The sequence below is a fragment of the Protopterus annectens genome, chromosome 9.part0 (assembly GCF_019279795.1).
Source record: "Protopterus annectens isolate FY-2018-M chromosome 9.part0, PAN1.0, whole genome shotgun sequence".
NCBI lineage: Eukaryota > Metazoa > Chordata > Ceratodontiformes > Protopteridae > Protopterus > Protopterus annectens.
In genome coordinates, this window is record NC_056743.1 from 258,763,580 (window position 1) to 258,786,671 (window position 23,092).

The 23,092-nt window shown below is 45.1% G+C and overlaps 1 protein-coding gene across 1 annotated transcript in view; it reads left to right on the plus strand.

Moving 5' to 3' along the window:
• NAT10 (N-acetyltransferase 10) overlaps positions 1–23,092 on the plus strand; it is a 1,889,152-nt gene that overhangs the window by 626,452 nt on the left and 1,239,608 nt on the right. The window contains exon 10 of the mRNA XM_044082846.1: positions 13,929–14,022. Coding sequence (XP_043938781.1) covers positions 13,929–14,022 — 94 coding nt within the window. The remainder of the gene's footprint in view (positions 1–13,928; positions 14,023–23,092) is intronic.

Sequence of the window (23,092 nt, forward strand, 5' to 3'; positions counted from 1 at the left end):
CTTGCAGACCCAGAAACTATATCCCAGGGTCCCAAGGCAGTTGCCGCGACCATAGCTAAAAACCCTACTCCTTCTGAAAGGGAAGCAAGGTCATTAGACAGATGGGGTAACAGACTATACACTTCAGCTACTCTCTCAGCTAGAGCTTTAAACTGCCAGTTTCACATGATACAATACCAAGAGTATATGCTTGATCAGTTAACTAAAAAATTAACCACTGATGAAGCTCTTGACAAGAAATATGTATTAGAAATGGTAAATAACATACAACAGGTTAGTAACCATTCCTTAAAATGTGGCTATGATGCACTGGAGGCTTCATTTAGATCAGCCATGACTGGCACAGTGATAAGAAGGCATGCATGGCTAAAGGAGCAAGCTCTACCAGATCATGTTAAAGCTAAATTGTTAGATGCTCCTATGGATAAGACAAGTTTGTTTGGTGCACCTGCCCAGCAGGTTATGAAGAAAATGGAAGAAAAGGCAAAATCAGTTCAAACTGTTAAAGATTTCCTGCAGGTTCAACCCCAAGGTTTAGCAGGAACTGGCCTGCCAAGAATTGGTCCTTTCCTGACTCCACAAGATTTCAAAGGGGCAGGAATAGACGTTCCAGAGGCAGAAACCAAACCAGAGGAAGTGCCTACAGAGGACGACAGTGGCAAGGTAACAACAGAGGCACAGACACAGCCACTGCCACTACTTCAACACAGCCACAGTGACTTACTCCTAAAATCGCCTACCAGGAGCAAATAGCAGCTCCACTAGGCGGAAGGTTAACTTTATTTGCAAAGAACTGGCACCACATAACAAAAGACAAGTGGATTCTGCAAATCATACATCAAGGTTACCGATTCCACTTCCACACTATACCAGTCAAAAGAGGAATGCCAAATCTACCTCCAAATCAAAAAACAGAAGCTTTACAACAGATAATGGAGTTAGCAAACATGAGAGCTGTGGAAAAGGTTGGAGACCAATTCTCGACCTGTCCACCTTGAATACATACATCATTGTCCCAAAATTCAAAATGCTGACCCTACAGCAACTTCTATGCTGGGCAAGGAGTGTTGGCTGGTAACTCTAGATCTCAAGGAGGCATACCTGCAATCTGCAGAAGATACCTCAGATTTCTTGCAGGATCAGAGCACTATCAATTCTCAGCATATCTATGCGCCCAGAGTATTCACAAAATGCCTGGCATCAATACTGCAGACTGCAGGGAATTCATATTTACCCATACCTGGACGACTGTCTGCTACAAGGGGACAACAAAAGCAAGTTGACAACAGATTTGCAAAGGGTCATTTACTTGCTACAAGCATTGGGATACACAGTCAATCTACAAAAGTCAAGACTGATACCATCCCAAACAAGGACATTCTTGGGAGCGGAATTGGACACAGTCAGACAGATGGCATTCCTAACTACAGAAAACAAAAGAACTCCCTCTTTACTTCTTGTCGCTAACAAAGCTGAACAAATTAACAGCAAGAAAATTTCTGCAGGCCTTGGGCTTCATGGCATCATGCATAATTTTGGTTCCATTTGCCAGGCTACATATGAGAAAACTACAGTGGTACTTTATGGTCCCAACACAGACACAGCCTCGAAACAGAAATCCCACTAATTCCATGCTTAAAACAGGAGTTCCCAGGCATGCCGGTCCAACCCAGTCCTTCCCTTTCACAGATGTCAAGCAAGCCAGAGCATTACAACAGATGCTTCAGACCTAGGATGGGGGGCCCACATGCTGGACAGATGCGTGCAAGGATTGTGGACTCAGGATCAGCTTCACCTGCACATCAACCTAAAAGAAATGCTAGCTGTAAAACTGGCTATCCAAAAGTTCAGACCATTTCTCAAAGAGGGCCAGCTGTTGATAAGGACAGACAACACCACAGTCATGTGGTACATCAACAAACAGGTATGCAGAATGACTTTGGAACTGTGGACCCTGGCACTCAACTACAACATCCAGCTGCAAGCAAGATTTGTACCAGCTCTAGCGGACATTTTAAGCAGGACCACATCAGATGCTCACGAATGGCACCTGCACCCGGACATCTTCAGGACCATTACAAAAATGCCTCAGATAGATCTATTTGCATCTCCTCACAATCACCAACTCAAAAATTCTGCACAAGGACATTCCACCCACTAGCATGGAAAGTGGATTCTCCTTCAGCTGGAAGGGCCTAACAGTTTATGCATTCCCACCTCTCCCCTTGATGCACAAAGTACTCCTAAAAATCAAGGAAGAACATCCAAGGATAATCCTGATAGCTCCAAACTGGCCAAGACAACACTGGTATCCACTACTAAGGAGCTTGTCTCGGAACAATATGTGGCCAATACCCTGATGCCTTTGATGCTAACTCAGAACAACTACAGCACCATACATCCAAACCTGAAAACCCTACAACTGACTGCATGGAACATCACATAGCAGCAGCTAATCAGGAACTTTCCCAAAGAGTTAAAGACATTATTCTTGAAGCACGCAGACCTTCAACAAGAAGAAACTACGCTGGAAAATGGAAAAGGTTTGCCAGTTGGAGTTCTGAAAGAGGAAAAGATGTGTCAAACATAGATATACCTAACATCCTGGAGTACCTGGCGAACTTCTCATTCAGGCCTGTCCTACTCCTCCATCAAGATACATGCATCAGCTATTTCAGCAGAATACAGCTTTGATCCACCTGTTTTTCACACCCTCTGCTCAGACAATTTCTCAGAGGAATCAAGAATGTAAAACCTCCAAGAAAACCACCATTACCAGCTTGGGACTTAAACGAAAAGTTGACACTATCACCCTTTGAGCCAGCAGCAACAGCAGACTTACAACACCTGTCATGGAAAACTGCTTTCCTACTGGCAATTACCTCAGCAAGGAGGGTTTCAGAACTACAGGCCCTAATGGCAGTGCAACCCTTCCTAATCTTCCACCAAGATAGAGTATCCATGAGGACTAATCCAACATTTATGCCTAAGGTGGTATCCAGAGTGTCTTTAAACCAGGCAATCCACCTACCTACCTTCTTTCCCAACCCACAAAACAGAGGGAAAGAATACTGCATTACTACTTGGACAGAACCAAAAGCAGCAGAAAGACTGACCAACTTTTTGTGGCCTATGCAACAGGAAGAGAGGAAAAGCTATTTCCAAACAGACAATCTCCAAATGGATAGGAAATTGCATACGTTTCTGTTACTCCTTCCATGGAAAACCAATTCCACAGAACATAAGACCTCATTCTACAAGGGCAACAGCCACTACCACAGCCTTCTTACGAGGAGTGGCTACCAAAGACATTATGGACCTCCGTGCATACATTTGCCAAGCATTACAATTTGCCTCTATATTCCAGATCGAGCAGGGTTTGCCACTGCTGTACTGCAAGGGATCCTAAACACACCATAATCTACCTTTATCCTCCACCCCTAGTTGGCTATGGTATTCTACCCAGTTATGACTGCAGATGCATCCATGAAGGACATAGTACAGTTTTGTACCTACCATAAATGTAGATGTCCGAACTGGATAGCATCTGCAGTCATGTTTACCTCCTAATAGCTAGCTGATGGGGAGTCTTTATGGTGTATTTGTTTGTATATATGTACATACATGCTTATTTTGTGGTTACCTCTATCCTTTTGGAAACATTGGCATCTATCTTTATGCAAGTCAACAGAGATGGCGATGGGATGAAAGGCGACAGCAGCGAGCCGGACCCGGACTTTGGAATGACTGCAGATGCTATCCAGTTCGGACATCTACATTTATGGTAGGTACAAAACTGTACTTTTCAGTCCCAAGGGACATACAAGACTTAGGCAGCGGGGGTTTTCCGTACCCAAACCTGGGAGTTGTAAGACTCTCCCCTATGGAAAACTGTCTCAATGATTTGCTTTTAAAACATCCAAGCACTTCCCAACTGAATGCTTCTTTAGTCGGAGAGATTGGTCTGCAGGCCAAAAACTGGAAACTCGTTACCCTGGACAAGTGGGTTTTAAATATAGTGTCCCAAGAATACAGATTTCATTTCCACATGTTATCAACACCAAGCGGGTGGCCAGATCTACCCCCAAATCAGTGGGCAGAGGCCCAAAATCAAGTACTCTCTCTTAAACATGGGAGCTTTTCAGTTGGTACCAGAAGAGGAAAAGGGTCGAGGTTTCTATTCAAGGCTTTTTCTGGTACCCAGAAAAGGCAATATATGGCGTCCTATTCTGAACCTTTCTATTCTAAACACTTTTCTGGCGATTCCAAAATTCAAAATGCTGACTCTTCACCATCTGTTTCTTATGCTAAGCAAGGATGCATGGTTGGCAACACTAGACTTAGAAGCATACCTGCACATCCTTATCAGGGAGTCTTGCAGTAGATACCTACGCTTCAAAGCAGAACCTGCCAGACCTACCCCCAAATCAGTGGGCAGAGGCCCAACAGCAGGTTCTCTCTCTTCTAAGTATCAGGGCTATTCAGCCTGTCCCAGCAGAAGAAAGGGGACAAGGTTTTTATTCAAGACTTTTCCTGGTACCCAGAAAAGACCACTCCTGGTGTCCTATCCTAGGCCTCTCTATTCTAAATACCATTTTGGTAAAACCAAAATTCAAAATGCTAATGCTTCAACAACTGCTTCCTATGCTAACAAAAGATGCCTGGTTGGCAACCTTAGACTTAAGCTTACCTGCACATTCCAATAAGGGAATCTTGCAGGAAATTACTACGCTTCGGGGCAGGCTCCATGCACCATCGGTTCTCTACACTGCCCTTTGGCTTATCTACTGCGCCCAGGGTATTCACAAAGTGCCTAGCTCCAGTCATTGCATTTTGCAGGCGAGGAAATATTCAAATATACCCATACCTGGATGATTGTCTAATTCAGACAGAAAGCAAAGGCATTCTTTTTAATCTTCTGGCCTTTGTTCAAAGGGTACTGACTTGTCTGGGGTTCACCATAAATGAAAAAAATCCCACCTGGTACCCTGCCAACAAATTATCTTCCTGGGAGTAAGCTTGAATACAACTTCCCAGATGGCTTTCCTCATACCAGAGAAACAGATTCATTTGACAACTTACTTCAAACAAGTGGCCACAAAAACCCAGCTATCTGCAAGGCAACTACTGCAAGCCTTGGGATTCATGGCCTCCTGCTTTCTTCTAATTCCATATGCAAGGATGCATATAAGGAAACTACAGTGGTATCTCAAAAGCCTATGGTGTCAACATTCACAGGATCTAGAAGCAAGGATTCCTATCATACCTTGCCTACGCCTAGAGTTCCTGTGGTAGGCAGAAGCCTGCTACCAAAACAGGGGACTAGCATTCACATTACCCCTGCCGCCCAAATCCTAATAGACTCATCAGACTATGCATGGGGGACTCACCTGGCAGGGAAGTGCATTCAGGGCAAATGGAACCCAAGTCAAATGCACCTGCACATAAATCAAAAGGAAATGTTAGCTGTACAGAATGCTCTGGCAGCCTTCAAGGACCACATTCTTCCAAGACAACTAATGGTAAAGACTGACAACACCACTGTCATGTGGTACATAAACAAGCAGGGGGGTACACATTCTTACCCCTCTGCAGACTAGCCATGGCATTGTGGAACACAGCCGTGAGGTACCAAGCGAATCTACAAGCTCAATTCCTGTCAGGAAAACTAAATTTCACTGGCAGACGGACTAAGCAGAAACCTCATGGACCCACATGAGTGGAAACTGGAACCAAGGATTTTCAACATGTTGACAAGCAAATGAGGGAGCCCAGATAAAGACCTGTTTGCCTCCCCCCAGAACCATCAACTGGACAAATTTTACACAAGGATTCCCCACAAGCTAGCTTAGAAAGTGGATGCTGTGTCCTTAAGCTGGAAAAACATGTCAGTTTATGCCTTTCCTCCTCTGCCTCTGCTCTCCAAGGTACTACTAAAGATCAAACAGGCCATGCCAAGGACGATTTTAATTGCACCAGACTGGCCTCGCCAACACTGGTACCTACTCTTGCGCAGTGTGTCATGCCTGGCTCCATGGCACCTTGCTCAGATTCCTCCCCTGTTGCCTCAGCAGGAGAACCAGATTCTGCACCCTCAGCTGCAAACCCTGAACCTAGCAGCCTGGCTAATTACCTAATCTCTTCTTCACCATCCCTCAGTAAATCAGTGATGGATATCATTTTAGAGGCAAGGAGACCTAGTACTAGAAAATCTTATGCTGCAAAATGGAAAACATTCTGTGCCTGGAACCAATCTCACGGAATGAACGCAACAGTGCCCAATTTACCTCAGTTTCTACAATACTTGACTAAGATGCTTCATAAGGGCTTGTCTTTCCTCCATCAAAATTCCTGCCTCAACCATTTCAGCTCTTTATAACACAGAGCCCCCTCTCCTCTTCTCTCACCCACTGCTCAAGCAGTTCCTCATAGGGGCCAAAAATATAAGGCCACCCAGGAGAGCTCCAATTCCAGCCTGGGATCTTAACTTTGTCTTGGAGAAACTCACTCTTCCTCCTTTCGAGCCAGCTGCTACTGCAGATTTAAAATTTCTTTCCTGGAAAACAGCTTTCCTGTTAGCAATCACTTCTGCAAGAAGGGTATCTGAATTTACAGGCCCTTATGGCAGTGGAACCTTTCATCATCTTTCATGCGGACAGGGTGTCCCTCAGGAGCAGTCCCTCCATGTCCAAGGTGGTATCCAGTGTGGCTCTTAATCAGTCCATTCATTTGCCTATTTTCTTTCCTAACCCACAGAACAAAGGGGAACGGATACTACCCTCTTTAGATGTGCACAGACAGCTTAGATTCGACTTGGACAAGACTAAACCTCAAAGGAAATCTGAACAACTGCTGGTGGCATTTGCTGCAGGGACAGGGGGGAAAGCTATTTCAAAACAAACCATTTCAAAATGGATAGGCCCTGCATTCATTTTTGCTATAAGCACTATGGAAAACCTATCCTACAGGTCATCAAGACCCCATTCAACCAGGGCTGCATCTACATCTACAGCCTTTCTCAGGGGCGTCCCTACTAGGGACATCCTAGAAGCTGCTACCTGGAGTTCTGTTCATACTTTCACCAAGCATTATCATTTGCCAATTTTCTCTAAGTCCAGAGATGGTTTTGCCACTGCAGTCTTGCAGGGCCTTATAGCTGATCCTAATTCTGTTTGAATTCCTCCTCCCAACCTTAGCTTTGGGAATCTACCCAAATGTAATGACTGCAACAGTGAAATTTGAACATAGTACAGTTGTGTACACTTACCATAAATGTAGATGTTCGAGTGTATTCACTGTTGCAGTCCTGGTTACCCTCCCTACAGCCCCCCTTTATTCTTTTGGCTATACCTCTACTCTCACTCGCTTTGCTCTAAGAGCTTTTTGGTGTATTTGCTTTTATGTTGGAGGTATATCCTCGTATTCATAGATTTAATTGATTCCCATTAGGGTGGCACCTGACATCTGGGGCAAGAAAAACTGATTTAATGGCATCGGCTGCATGTTTTATAACCCTGACGTCATGAAGAAGGGACAGCAACTGACAACAGGACTCAAGCCTTTGTTAATCAAGCCGACTGAGGGCTGCTGCAAGCAGATAACCCAAATGTAATGACTGCAACAGTGAATACGCTCTAACATCTACATTTATGTTAATTGCACACAACTGTACTTTCTCCAGACAACTGCCCCTTAACGATGTTAAAAAAAAAAAAATCTGAAAGATGAAAACCAAAAAAAAAAAAAAGTTTTTCTGTGTTCCTTTAACTGTAGCAAGCTTCTAGAAACAAAGAACTTGCTTCATTTATTACCACACACTTAGATTCACCATAACACAAAATGCAGTATCGGCATTCATTTATGATGTGATATTCCTACAGGTTCATAACTCAATGGCGGTACTGCACTTGCAGCCCACTGATGCGGTGACTATGCCCTGTAACAGCTTGCTTCTGGGGCAGCCACCCTCCTTGTCCTAACCTAGTTATGGCTTTGTGATTAAGACAGAGATGCTGGATGGTTTTGTGGTTGGAGAAGTAGACGGGTTGTAGTTAGAGGTTCATTATCGGGAATAAAGGGTTAGTAGACTTCTGCAGATCAGTCTTGGGCCCATTACTCTTCACTCTTTCCATTTCTGACTGAGTAGTAGATACATGCAGATCCATAGCAAGGTCATCTGATACTCTTTACATTTCCTTGAATTGATGCCCCCATTATCTCAGTTTAGGAGTAAAAATAGTCTCATCAAATTTGAAGGCCAAAACAAAACAACAAACTGCTTGCTACAGTTAAATCTCAACACAGTGTGTTTCACTTGTTTCAGGTATGACCACAAATGCAGTATCTGCATTCTTTAGTGAAAAGCAATATCATTGTGGCTTCATAAAAAAAATACTGGTATGCACTCTTTCACCACTGGAACTTGCCAGTCATACCTCTTAACAGCCTACACCTGAGGCAGCCACTCCATTCTCCCCACCCTAGTTGTGGTTGTGGATGCAGGCATCTTTTCTGTGTCTTACTTGCTGTGTTTGACTCCTCCACATTGCCACCTTGGGAGACGGGTGGACAGTAGTCTTTTCTTTGATAATCACATCGCCACAGTAGTCAGGAAATCCTTCTGTGTGGCACACCTCATCACAAGAGGTTTCTCATCCCGGAAAAAAGAGGTCATTGTTCCCCTCTACTCATCACTCATTAGATCCATTATAGAGTACAATGCCCCTTTTGGTATGTACCTCACAAGACATCTACAACAACTGGAAAGGCCGCAGAAACACCTCGCAAAGAGGATTACTGGCCTCAAACAGATGCCCTATGCAGACAGTCTCAAAAAACTCCAGCTTTACTTTGTTGCATATCGCCTACTCAGAGGCGATCTCTGCCTGACATACAAAGCTATGTCATACCTAGAGCTGTTGGACATACTCCACGTAAATTCCAATCCCTCTGAGCTACATGCTCTAGGGACCTAAACATGGTCACCACAATAAACAGAACATGCTGGAGGGATAGATTCCTGTCCCAGAGACTTCCCCTACTGTGGAACAAACTACCTATCCATATCAAACAAAGCTCCTCATTAGCACTCTTCAATAAAAATCTTGATGATTGGATGGGAGATAGGAAATTCACCCTGGGGATTACTTCTGTGGCTCTGCTTGACAGGGGCACAGGAAAATAATTTTTTGGGTGGCAAAAGCCAGGGTACCATTTGGCTGGACTTATATAGGCCCCCTTGGGCCAATGGCCTAGTACCCACCTATGAACCTATGAGTGCATTGTGACTATAGAGTGTTAGTTATTTAATTTCTTTTTGTTTGCAGATATCACTCTGTGCAGTCTTTTCCTGATTTATATTTGGCCCTTCGTAGATACTTCTCAGCGGTCCAGAATTCTGCCGAACGTTTCTGATTTTGCCTCATACTTTTTTCCCTTGTCTGACTTAAAGAAAATTGGATTTTCTGGTAATTTACTGATGATTAGTCAGTAATGCCAGACATTAGAGTTTCATACTTCTGTTCAACAAAATGTAAAGGAATTCCCAATACTATTCTAGCATGTCCAAAGGTCAGTTGTCAATCTCCTCTCCGGTCCAGCTGGTGAATCTGGGAATCTTGAGGCAATGTTACAACTGCCTCATGTACACACACAACCCTCTCCTCCTCCCAACAAATTCCGACACATGTGAGAGATGCAACCATATAGCCAAACTGGAGGCTAAGCTCTCTCAACTCAGTACTGGCGTAACCAGTCAGGAGGAGAAGGGAAACCACACTCACTACAATTCCAGTCTCACATAAACCTACCACGACAGCAAACCAAACACATAAACACACAAAAACATACTCGGAGGCTCTAAATAAAAATCTGCCTAAACAGCAGAGACCTCCAAAGCAGACACCCAAGTAACCGCTACCCCAAAACAAAACACGTGCAACACATAGCTCACAAAGCCAGTGTGCCGAACAGTCACAGCCCTTAAGGCTAAACAACACACCTGATAAACTTGTAATAGGTGACTCTATCATCAGGCACACTGACGTCCCGTTCACCAGGCTGAACAAGGAGAACGTCACGGTGAGCTGCCTGTCGGGCACTAGGATCCGCCACATAACACAAGCACTCGGGTCACTCCAAGGCAAGTACAAATATGACTCAGTCGTTGTCCATGCTGGTGTGAATGACCTGAGACGTACCTCCCTGGACTACATGAAAAGAGACACAGAGGAGCTCTCTGAGCATGTAGCCCAGGCCGGTATGACCCTGACCTTGAGTAGCATCTTACCCTCACCAAGAATGATGCCACAATATAAAGATAAGATGATCAATTTCAACAATTGGCTTAAGTATTGGTGTCATTCAAAGGGGATCCAATGCCTGTCAGCCTGGGACGACATGCTCGACAAGCCACGATGCTTTGCTAGGGACGACTTGCACCTGTCATCCCTGGGCTTTCTGATATTGGCAAAGGCTCTTGCCACTCCCATAGTGCTTTTTTTAGGCAAGGCTCAAAAGACAAACCCACCTCCATAAGTATCACAAGGGATAAGAAACTGAGTAATGCTACTCAACGCCAGAAGTCTAAACCTCAAGATGCACGCACTCAAAACTCTCCTTAGCATGGAGAACATCGGTATCTGTGCAGTAACAGAAACCTGGTTCAAGGCTTCTGAGAGCACCCCAGCACTACCAGGTTATACCTCATACCATGCTTTTCGGCCCCAAAACTTGGACCGAACCACAAAAGGAGGGGGAGTATCAATATTCGTCAAAGATACCCACACCTCCAGGTTGGTGGCACAGCACAAAGCATCAGAGACTATCCATGTGCAACTAACAGTGGGTAAAACTGCCTTCCAGTTTGTAGCCTGCTACAGACCACCCTCCCAAACCCAGGAACCCCACTCGGCCTTCCTGAGAACACTAGAAAATATAAAGGTCTCTCCAAACACCATTATATTGAGCGCCTTCAACTACCCAAACATAGACTGGGAGCATTACTCTAGCTCCAACACCCTAGTCCAAAGGTTCCTAGAATTTATAAACTCAAATGCTATGGAACAACTTGTTACCACTCCCGCAAGAGAGGAAACCCTACTGGACCTGATCATCACCAACATGTGGGCTCTATGCTCCAGACCAGAAATGTATCCCTCACTGGTAAGATCAGACCATAAACTAATCTCATTGGATATTCACATCCCGACCCCACCCCCTGCCCGAAAACCACAGTGAAAAACTTCTCTAAAGCAAATTTCACACTCCTCAAAACCGAGGTGGAATCCTTCAAAGCCCCCGGGCCTTGGAAGATACGGCCCAGACCGCAGAATCCTTTATAAACACATTCTATGAACACCTTCAGGAGTGCATGGATCATGCAATCCCAAATAAAACCAAGACCCAATCCTCCAAAGGCAGGCATCCTGTCTGGTGGACTCCAGCCATAAACAAACTATACAATAGAAGGAGGAAGCTACTACATGATGGAGCAAAATCCCAAAAAGGGAAGACATCTCTGATCAGTATTAGCAAAAAACTACGGGCACTCATAAAATCGTCTAAGGCCAGCTTCGAGAGAAAAATTGCACAGGACACTAAGGATAATCACAAGGCTTTCTTTAGTTATGTTAGGAACCTGGGTGGGAATTCCCAGATATGCTCAGAATTAGTCCAAAATGACAAAAAATACACCGAACCCACAGACATTGCCAACATCCTAGCTGACTGGTTCAGCGCAAACTTCTCTCCCCCCTCCCCACCAAAAGGGCAAATATCTATCCCAGCAGAGTGCTGCCACCCTGACATCTCAGATGCTCAGGTAAGAGTTGCCCTCTCCAAAGCAAAAAACACAGCATCAGTGGGACCAGACAGTGTCCCGGGCTGCGTCCTACATGAACTCCAAGAAGAGCTAAATCCAAACATAAAACTACTGTTCAATCTCAGCCTCACTACAGGATATATGCCCAAAGAGTGGCATACAGCAACAGTGGTCCCTCTCCACAAAGGTGGTGCCTCAACCGATCCTGGAAACTATCACCCCATAAGCCTGACTAGCTTGGTCTGCAAAGCTATGGAAAGGATCATCATGGACCTCATAAATAAAGATATTGGGGACCTACAGACACTGGATCTTACCCAGTTTGGCTTTAAGGGCAGATCCTGCCTCTTAAACTTGGTCGATTTCTTTGAAACAGTCACCAAGGCCATTGACGAGGGGAAGGTGGTCCACACAGCCTACCTGGACCTCGCAAAAGGCTTTGATACAATACCCCACTCAGGCATTAATGATAAGCTCACCAGCTTAAATATAAACCCCTATGTCACTAGATGGGTTGCTAACTGGCTCAAGGACAGAACCCACATGGTTAGAATTGCTGGAGCCATGTCAGACTCCAAACCATTTACAAGTGGCGTCCCACAAGGCTCAGTCCTGGGACCTCTCTTGTTCGGTATATATTTCTCGGAGGTACAGGCCAACATGGAAGGACTGTGGCTGACCAAGTTCACAGATGACTGCAAACTAGGTGCCATAATCGACTCTCCAGCTGACACAAGCATCCTCCAAAAGGGCCTCATAGAAAAACAACTGGTGCCAGAGCCATGGCCTCAAGCTAAACGGGAAAAAGTGTATAGTCATCCCCTTTGGCAAAAACTAAGTGCCCACAAATTACCACATAGGTGGTAATCCATTAAGTACGGAAGAAGTAATTAGGGACCTGGGGACCCAAGTTGATAGCAATCTCTCATTTGAAAACCACGTGGCCAAAGTGGTTAGAAAAACATTTTATATTGCCCACCTAATCATGAAGGGATTCACATCTAGATCAGGGGAGGTCATCGTGCCTCTTTACTCATCCCTCATCAGGCCCATAATTGAGTACAAATGCCCCTGTTGGGATGTACCTTACCAGACACCTGCAGCAACTGGAAAGACCCCAAAAGTACCTCACCAAGAGGATCAAAGGGCACAAACAGATGCCATATGCTGCCCGGTTAAAGAAACTCCATCTCTACTCAGTGGCATACCTCCTGCTCAGAGGCGATCTGTGCCTGACGTATAAAGCCATGTCCAACCCGGAATTAATGGACATGCTGCACCTCAGAAAATCCAAATCCCATTGAGCTACGCGCTCTAGAGACTTGAACCTCAGCACTGAAATAAATAGGACATGCTGGAGGGACAGATTCATAACCCAGAGGCTCCCTTCACTCTGGAATAAAATCCCACTCCAGGTTAGGCAGAGTCTCTCATTGACTCTCTTCAAGAGGAATCTTGATGAGTGGATGGGAGATCGTAGGTTTACCCTGGGTATCACTTCTGTGTCACTGTTAGACAGAGGCACAGTATACTAACCTCGAAAAAGGGCATAGCAAAATTCATTTAAAATGGGTGGCGAAAGCCAAACACACTCTGGCTAGGCATATAAATGCCCTAGGGCAGATAGCCTAGTATGAACCTATGGATAAAAATGTTGTTTTAAGTGAATTAGAGTAATGTATTCAAACTTTTCCAAATTCTGGCATTTGTCCCCCATTTTTTTGGCATGCCAACTTTTGTCTGTGCAAGATTGAGGTACATTGTGGATCAGGAATTGTGTCTTTTCTCCACTGAAGTGCAGTCTGAGTTGGTATGTGTGTTTAACAGGAGAAGGATAAGGGTGTAGAGGGGTTTGCCTCTTGCAAAAAAAAAAAAATGGTTAAAAGAATTTTCTTTTTATTTTTGATAAGTTGTGTTTTCAAGCAGCTGTGCTCAGCTAGGTTACATTTGTTGTGTTGCTTGGTTGAGTATATTGTATGTATATAATATTGGCCCTGTAATACATTGTATTAAAGCAGTACATTTTGGAAAGGTAAATCTCTGTAGTAAAATGTGTGATATATGTACGTCTTGTAGAGATGTTTTTAAATCTTTTTTTTTTTTCCAGGTATTCTAATATCTTTGTCACATCTCCTAGTCCAGATAATCTTCATACCCTCTTTGAGTTTGTCTTTAAAGGATTTGATGCCATGCATTATCAGGTAATGCTCTAGTATGTTACTGAAATATATTTACTGCAGATTTATTTTTACAGCTTCTAAGAGGATAAGAAGTATAATATGCATGCATGTTGAGTTCAGAAAGATGACTGGGAAAGGTTGAAAAATGCACAAAAGTACGATCTGTGAAATAAAGATATCTAACTCATTTTCAGGGAGGATCATATTAAACTGCATGCTTAAAAAATATAGCACATTACACAACTATTTAGGACTAAGAAATATTTAATACAAGAAGTCATTGCCTGTGTGCATGATAACAAAGCTGTTATCCCGAGAACGTCTTCATCCTTCTGTAACGTTTCTTCATGTGCTATGCCTTAACAGTGTACTTTCACACATTATCTGTGCTGTTAAAAGTCCCAAGCCTTATCTGTGTAAGTAATTCTCAATTTTGAAAGCAGCAAGAAAGAATGGAAAATCAATTGTAGCTTCAAAAGCCCTCATGCCCTGCCAATAAATATAATTCAGAGAACATTGTTTTATATAGCCCCTTTCAGTTTCCCTAGCTGCCGGCAGTAATTTAATCCTCGTTTTGACAGGTACAGCTTCATTTGTATTTTTTTTCAGTTGGTTTCTGTATGAGGATATATGCCTCTGAAGATGCAAGTATGTAGTCACCAGCAGGTGCACGGTTGGGACCTAACAAGCAAATGTGATAGTGTTCAATCTCGCCGTTTGTTCTTACACATGGGTTCGGAGCCGATCCTCGGCTCCGTGCCGGCCTCTTGCAAGCTCTGCATCGAGAAGAAGCTCGAGACAATCTAATACCCACAATCCCCCTCTGCCTTTACCTCAGATCTAGTTTGCCGCTGCTGCATTCGCATCGTTGGGAGCTAGCTCGAGGGTTTTCTAAGCTAAGATATAACTTTTTGTTGTATTTTACTGAGAATTTTATTTAACTTAATATTGTTAGTATTACCTGGTGTGATTGTGTTCTGGTTCCGTAGTTCTTTGGTACCGTTAACCCTTTTATCGGTATTTTTGTACCGGGGCCTACACCCTTACCATATACTGCTATATTGAGTCAAATTTACCTGATTGTGACTAACCGGATTTGACATTTACCTGATTGTGACATTTACCTGATTGTGACTATTTTTCCGGATTTGACTGTGTTTTTGTTTCTAGACTTGTTTATTACCTACAATGTCTGAGAAGGCAAAGTCTGGTTTCAAGCGTTGTCAGTGTGGCCAAAAAATGTCGGTCACTGACAACCATAGTTCCTGTGTCTACTGCCTTGGCCCTCTCCACTTACAAGAGGATTGCTCCATTTGTCACTCTTTCAGTGGGAGGGTCATGACAGATAGGCGCAGGAAACTAATGGACAGGGGTCTGTTGAAACCAGCTTTCCAAGAGGCTTTGGATGCTTCTGACCAGGCATCGAAGTCCTCTAAGGAATCGAAGACATCGGAGCCCAAGTCATCGGCTCCGAGCTCTTCTTCAAAGGTTAGATCACCGGTTCCACAGACTTCGGGGCCGAGTGTTCAACTGGTGTCGGTTCCTGAGCCTCGAGTCTTGGAACCGGTGATGGAGCTCCTCCTCGGCCATATTGAGGTCGGCTCCGTCTTCGGTTCCTTCGACCCGTTCCTCCTCTAAACTTTCGGATGTCGATATGGATCGTGTGGTGCAGAAGCTGCTGGAGCATTCGGCCCTCTCTAAACTTATTTCGGTTTCCACCCAGCTGGTGTCGAAACTTGAAGGCCTTCCTGTATCTCCATCCATTCCTCCTCCGAGACCGATTCAGTGTTCGGAGCCGGAAGAGGCTGATCTGCTGATTGTGGAGCCCTCGGGTCCAGAACCGTCCTTTTCTCGGTCTGTTCCCCTCACCTCGACTCCGTCGGACCAGTACCGGAGTCTCGAGCCGACGGTCTGTTCTTGGTTCCGGGGCGAGTCGAACCGGCGTGTCGGTTCCGACTCTCCCTCGGGCCTCGCACGGATCGATTCGGCTCCGTCCTCGGGGTCGATGCCTTCGGTGCCCGTGTCGGGGATTCTTCCCATTTCTTGAGCCGGGAGATTCTTCGATGCGGGACCCGGGGGCGTTCGACCTGATGAGGAAGGTGTTGTCTACCCAGACAACCACATCAGTGGAAGCAGTTTCTCCTCCCCATAAAGGGCCTTTGTCTTCATCTCCACCCACGGCCACATCCAAGCGTCGGGCACCAGTGTCTCAGCCACCCCTGGAGGTGCCCCTCTTCCTCGAGGCTTCTTCGGATGCTCCCCACGAGGAAGTCCCTAGGAAGAGACTGTGTAAGAGGAGACACTTGGATTCTCCACAAGAATCCATAACATCTGATACTGACTTAGATGAGTCAGAAGGGTCCCCTAAGTCACCTTCAGAAGATGTCTCTTTTCAGACATTTTGGAGATCCTGAAGCAGAGAGGTGACTGGCAGTCCCTTCCCCCTTCTGAGGATGAGTCAGTTCTGCTGAAGGCATTTGGTGCTCGCCCTTCCTCCTCCTGGGTCACTCCGCCCTTGAACTAATGGAACTTATTGCTCGAAGGGTGGGAGACTCCTGACACAGTGGAACCTGTTCCTAGGAAACCGAACAAGTACATCACAGCACCTCAGGATAAGTCCTACCTTACTAAAGGAGTTCCAGTAGACGCTATGGTGGTGGCTGCAGCCACGAAAAAGGAGATGTCGGAGTCTTCTTCGTCTGTCCATCCGCCTAATAAAGATTCTAGGACGATGGATAGATATGGGAAGCGCATTTTAGTTCAGCGGCTTTTTCCATGCGGTCCCTGAACTATTTGACCCATTTTACACGTCTGCAGAGGGATCTAGTCAAAGAGTTGGGAGATACCCTCCAGGGTTCTACAGATGCAGCTGTCTCAGAGAAAGTGACAGCGCAACTTAATACCCTAACATCGATTGTTAACTCGTCCATGAGGCTGATTTCCATCGCAGCCGAAGGTTCGAGTAGGGCAGTAGCTTCAGCGATTGCACGTCGTAGACAATCCAGGATGCGCCTATGCTCCTTTTGGAAGCCTTCAAGTCTTCCTTTACAAACGCCCCATTTGACGGTGCCACTCTTTTGGCCCCAAGGTAAAGGAGACCCTTACCCAGTGTGAACAAGAGGAAAGACTCTGTCTGCTGTCGGAGTCCGTTTTCCACCCCAACCAGACCGTACCCCAAAGGGCAACGCGGTGGGAAAATGTGTTTTCGAAACAAAATCAAGGGTCTTTCCGGGCACACAGGGTGATGCCCCTCTAGAGGCAGAGGAGGGGCAGAGGTGGAAGACGCCGCCCTGGCGGCAGAGGGGTCCGCAACATCAAGGTGACAGGGATACACTCCTGGTAAACCTTTCCAGCACTCCTGAGAGGAGGCCCGACTGTCCTGCTCTGGAGGCAGTCGGGGGTCGCAGCCTTTACCCTCAGGCCTGGCAAGATATAACTACAGACAATTGGGTAAAAGCGTAGTTACCAGAGGTTACACCATACCCTTTCTATCTTATCCCATTCCAAAGAAAAGACTCCCAGATGTACCGCCCATCTGCGAGAGCCAGCAGCTTTAGAAATTTCAAAGTTGTTAGACAAAAGAGTCATCCAGCCAGTCCCAGCGGACCAGCAAGGATTCGGGACTTACTCAAGGTTCTTTTTAGTTCCAAAGAAAACAGGGGACTGGAGGCCCATTCTAGACCTGAGTTACCTCAATACTTTCGTCAAGAAAGAAAAGTTCGAATGGTCACGCTTCAGTCGATCCTTCCATTTCTACAGAAGGACGAGTGGATGTGCTCAATAGATCTAGAGGATGCATACTACCACATCAAAATGGCCAGGGCATCCAGAGATCATTTGCGCTTCCAGCTGGGAGCCAGTCACTTTCAATTTCGAGCCCTGCCCTTTGGTCTGACCTCAGCCCCCAGGGTCTTCACCAAATGCATGGCAGTGGTAGCGTCTCACTTGAGACGTCAGGGATTCCAGGTGTTTCCGTATCTGGACGACTGGCTCCTTTCAGCCACCACCCGGCGTCAACTACTGCAGGCCAGAGACTATGTTCTTCAACTGTGTGTTCACCTAGGGATCTCCGTAAATTTCGGAAAATCCTTCAGCCATCACAAAATATCTTGTTCATAGGAGCAGAGTTAAACACACGGCAATTAATTCTGAGGCTTCCCACAGAAAGGATAGTATCGCTGCAGACTCGCATACGTCTTCTGCTCTTGTCAAGGAAATCTCCTGCAAAACTAGTTCTGAAGGTGTTGGGCCTCATGTCAGCCTCCCTTATTGCAATTCCCCTGGGAAGGCTGCACATGAGAGTTCTACAATGGCTACTGTTTGCTCAATGGTCATTTCAACAGCTACCTCTAACACACGAGATTCTCATAACAAAGACTTGCAAAACAGACCTAAACTGGTGGCTCCAAACGTGCAACCTTTCCCAGGAGGCCGTTTGTGCTACCGCCTACAGTTACGGTGACCACGGACGCTTCCCTGATAGGGTGGGGGGGCATCTTTCAGGGACAGACAGTCCAAGGCGAATGGACCAATTTGGAGTACAATCTGCACATCAATGTACTAGAGTTGAGGGCAGTGTTTCTAGCATTGCAACACTTTGCTCCCCTTCTTCCTCTAGGGACTATTGCAGTTCAGACGGACAACATGTCGGTAGTCTGGTACATAAACAAACAAGGGGGAACCAGGTCCTATCAACTATGCAGAGAGGCCATGAGAATTTGGCAGTGGGCAGAGTCCACGGGTCGCTTTCTAATAGCAACGCACATCCCGGGGTCATCCAACGTCATAGCCGACAAACTGAGCAGAGCAATTCTGCTACCACACGAGTGGTCTCTGAAACAGTCAGTGGCGAAAACGATTTTTCGCACATGGGGCCAGCCTTCCTGCGACCTGTTTGCGTCTCCAATGAACGCCAAATGCAGGAGCTACTTTGCCCTATTACCCCCTCCAGGGAAGTCCCCAGGGACGCACTGGTTCTGATTGGCCCCGGGACTCCTGTCGCATTTCCTCCATTTCCTCTGATACGAAATTTCTCCAGAAAGCCAGGAACCTTCACAGGACGATAATTCTCATTGCTCCATTCTGGCCTCGTCAAATTTGGTTTCCCTCCTGAAAACTCACTGCATTCGGGGACCCTGGATTCTGGACCCAGAGCCGGATCTGTTGACTCACTCGTCAGGGGTTCCCCATCCAGCGCTCCTGTCACTCCATCTAGCAGCTTGGCTGCTCCAATTCTAACTTAGCCAGGTCTGATCTCTTGTCACCAGCAGTTCAGAATATATTAGTGGCTTTGCATAAGGCTTCCACTACTAAAACATATACTAGCAAATGGAAACGGTTTGTATTCTGGGCGAATACACACCACGTTGATCCCTTTACAGCTCCTTTGAATAAGATTTTAGAGTTCTTGACAGACTTATTTCATCAGGGTGCTTCTCCTGCTACTCTAAGAGTTCAATTGGCTGCCATTTCAATTTCCATGTGGAAGAGTGTGGAGCTCCTATCATGGCTCACAGACTTTGTAAAGCCTTCTTAAAAGGAGTTTTTCATATTAGACCTCCGGTCAGATCTCCTACGTCACCTTGGAGTCTAAACTTGTTACTATCTAAATTAATGTTGCCCCTTTGAACCTGCCTCTTCTTGCCCATTAAAATTTTTGTCCTGGAAAACTCTCTTTCTGGTAGCCATTACTTCTGCTAGGCAGTGTCTGAACTTCAGGCTCTCTCCATCAAGCACCCTTATCTAATCTTTCACTCTGACAGAGTTTCTCTTCGTACCAATTCATCCTTCCTCCCTAAAGTGTGTTCTATTAACAACATTAATCAGTCCATTGAATTACCCACTTTCTTCAAAACCACTCCAACAAAATGGAGTATATGTTGCACAAATTGGATGTTCACAGACAGCTAAGGTTTTATTTGGATAGAACAAAAGATCACAGGAAAACAGATCAACTCTTTGTGGCTTTTGCTGATAGCAGGAAAGGACTTGCAGTTACCAAAAGAACTCTTTCAAAGTGGTTATCTGATTGTATAATCTATGTATACGATTCTGCAAATCAACCCCTTCTAAACAAACCCAAGGGACATTCCACAAGATCAATATCTACGTCTTTGGCTCATGCAGCTCGCCTACCTCTGGATGCTATTTGTGCGGCTGCTACCTGGTCTAAGCCACATACATTTATTTCTCATTATAAAGTAGATAAGGTTTCTAGGGACAGAGCAACCTTTGGTTCCACTGTGCTCAAGAACGTCCTCCCGTGAGTTCCTCAGGATTTAGGAGCTAGGGACGCTACCCATGTGTAAGAACAAACGGCGAGATTGAACACTATCACATATAGAAGTTATGTACTTACCATAACGTTCCATGTGGAGTGTTCATCTCGCCTTTGTTCTTACAGTCCCACCCTTAGGAGGAACGTTCTTTGATGCCTGGCCAGAAGCATTTTTACTACTGTCTTTATTCTCTGTACATAGTTGGTATACACATATACTTATATGTGTCTGTTATGTATGTATAGATGTATGGCATGAATGTACTGTTATGTAGATTGGTTTGCTTGCAAACTAGATCTGAGGTAAAGGCAGAGGGGGATTGTGGGTATTAGATTGTCTCGAGCTTCTTCTCGATGCAGAGCTTGCAAGAGGCCGGCACGGAGCCGAGGATCGGCTCCGAACCCATGTGTAAGAACAAAGGCGAGATGAACACTCCACATGGAACGTTATGGTAAGTACATAACTTCTATTTCCTTGCTCACATGCTAGATTATGTGAAGCTCAGGTGGGGCATCATGTAACTTCCCTGCCCAGGTACTTAAATCTCCTCAAACTCTAAGTAAATCAGGAATTTTACTGGATTCCCATCCTCCATTACTTCAAGGAGTCCAATTATCTGCATGTTTATGGCCCTGAAGTAATTTTCCAGCAGCTGTAAATGTCGCGTGATTACAGAGTTTAACTACAGAGATTCTCGCAGACTTTTTCTTTCTTGGTGATTTTTTTTTTTTTGCTCCTCTGCCTTTCGCACTAAAGCCTCCAATCATAAGACTCGGCCCATTCACCTATATGCTAGAGATGTACCCAGTACAGTATGGGATGAGCTTGTCCAGAAGAGTCTGTAATTCAGGGTGCTTTGAGAGATCATTGTGTCCTTCCTGACACCCTGCCCTTCTTATCCATCCCTGCAAGATTCCATACCTCCATCCCCTTCCTACACAAGTCTGCATTGCCCTATCATGGTTCCCTGTCGTTAGACAGGGAAGGGACATGGTGTATACCACCCCAAGAATTTCACATACTCTAGCATGTGAGTAAGGAACGAGTTTCTTTTTTGGGTCCCAACCATGCACCTGGTGGAGACTTACCCACTTGCATCACACAAGGATTACCAATACCCTTGTATCACTGAAGTCGGCTTTCTTCCATGTCAGAATGAAGGCTAGTATCTGTGGCTTGGGTAGTCACAGCACGCATGTGCTTCTCTATACCTGGGACTTGAGTTTTGTGCTCTTCCGCCTCTGCCTCATGCTAGAAAGACAGATGAGCCAGTGAAGAACCACCGCACCCTCCTCCTATGATGGGCAAGCTGTAGTCCTTTCCCATCCTTCCCCTCCTCTGGTCTTACAAAACCTGTGCCTACTACTCAAACTGTGTTATTTTTTTATTTTATTTTATTTATTTATTTTTTGAGGGTGGGGGGGTTGCAGTCAGGACATTGTCTTGAGGTACCACAGTGTCTGGGAAATATTAACATAATTTATTTGCTTAAATGCTTTATTTTCTTGTCTTGCCAAAGAAGAAGCGATTTATGATTTTATATATATATTTAAAAAAAAAAAAAAAAAAAAAGATAATGCAACTCTATTCTGAGTACCCAATAACGTTCACTATGGTGGGTTATCATGGGGAAATCTCGAAGATAGTTGAACATATTGGAATTTAATCACTTCCACTGACTATTGTTATTATTAACCTTTGTTGATTTCTTTTTCACAGGTAGTGCACTCTCTGCTTTGGTGCTGAAAGATCAGAAGACTGTGGGTTCACTTCCTGTAGTGCTTGGGTTTATTTTCAAGTACTGGCACTAGAATGAAGCAGTAAGGGGGATGCTGCACTCCTGAGTGTGCCAGCCTTTGAACTAAACTGAGGTCCCATCTGCCTGAGTTAGTGGTAGCTCAGGTGGATATAAAATATCCCATGGTACTTAATGGAAAAAAAAGAGTAGGGGGAAGTTGCTTGATGCCCTGGCCAACTTTCCTCTAGTCAATATGAATACCACCGTGTGCGTCCCCTGAAAAGATAGCACTGGCTTAGTGGGACTAATCCAATTAACCAAGTGTAAATAAAGAAGTAAATAAATTAATACATTTATGCAACCCAAACCATAGTAGTATAAAAAGTTGAAATACCTCTGTCCACAATAAAACATAAAGATGGCCTTCTTTTCCCATGTTGCAGTATTCATACTGTGGGATTTCCAGCCCCCAGGCAACCCAACATCGGCTCCTTTACAAAAGCTTAAGCCTGGCTGCCATAGGTGCGTTTGACGTCACACGTAAGGCCATAAACCATGGAGTATAAATGTGACGTCAGCACACGCAGACCTCAGAACTTTTCAGCCACAGATGACGATAAGTTGGACCGTTTCGCTCCTACATCCGAAGACTTCTAAAAGATAAGTAACTCGTTGGGGTTTGCCTTTTTCATAATTACTTAAGCTTTAGCTTGGTTGCTGTAGTTGTTTTCTTTGGCCGATGTGAGAGAAAAAGAGTAAATGTAGTTGCGGACGCCAAATTCCGCACAATGACTACCACAACTGCTGTGTCTTTTGTTTAGGTAAAGAACACCCATAAGGCCTGCTCTGTTTGTCAGTACTTTGTACCCAAGACCTTACACAGCCGTCTGGCCGGGTTAAATCTGTTTTTAGAAAACCAAAGGTTTAAACTCCTCATGCTTTGGATGGATCCTGAGTTGGTAGCCCAAGCCGAACAACCTCGGAAGAAGGGCAAGGTTTGCATTACTTCTCCAGATGCCACTCTGCCTTCGGATGTTCCGCGGACTTGCGTTCTAGGGGCCCGAGGAGCACTCGA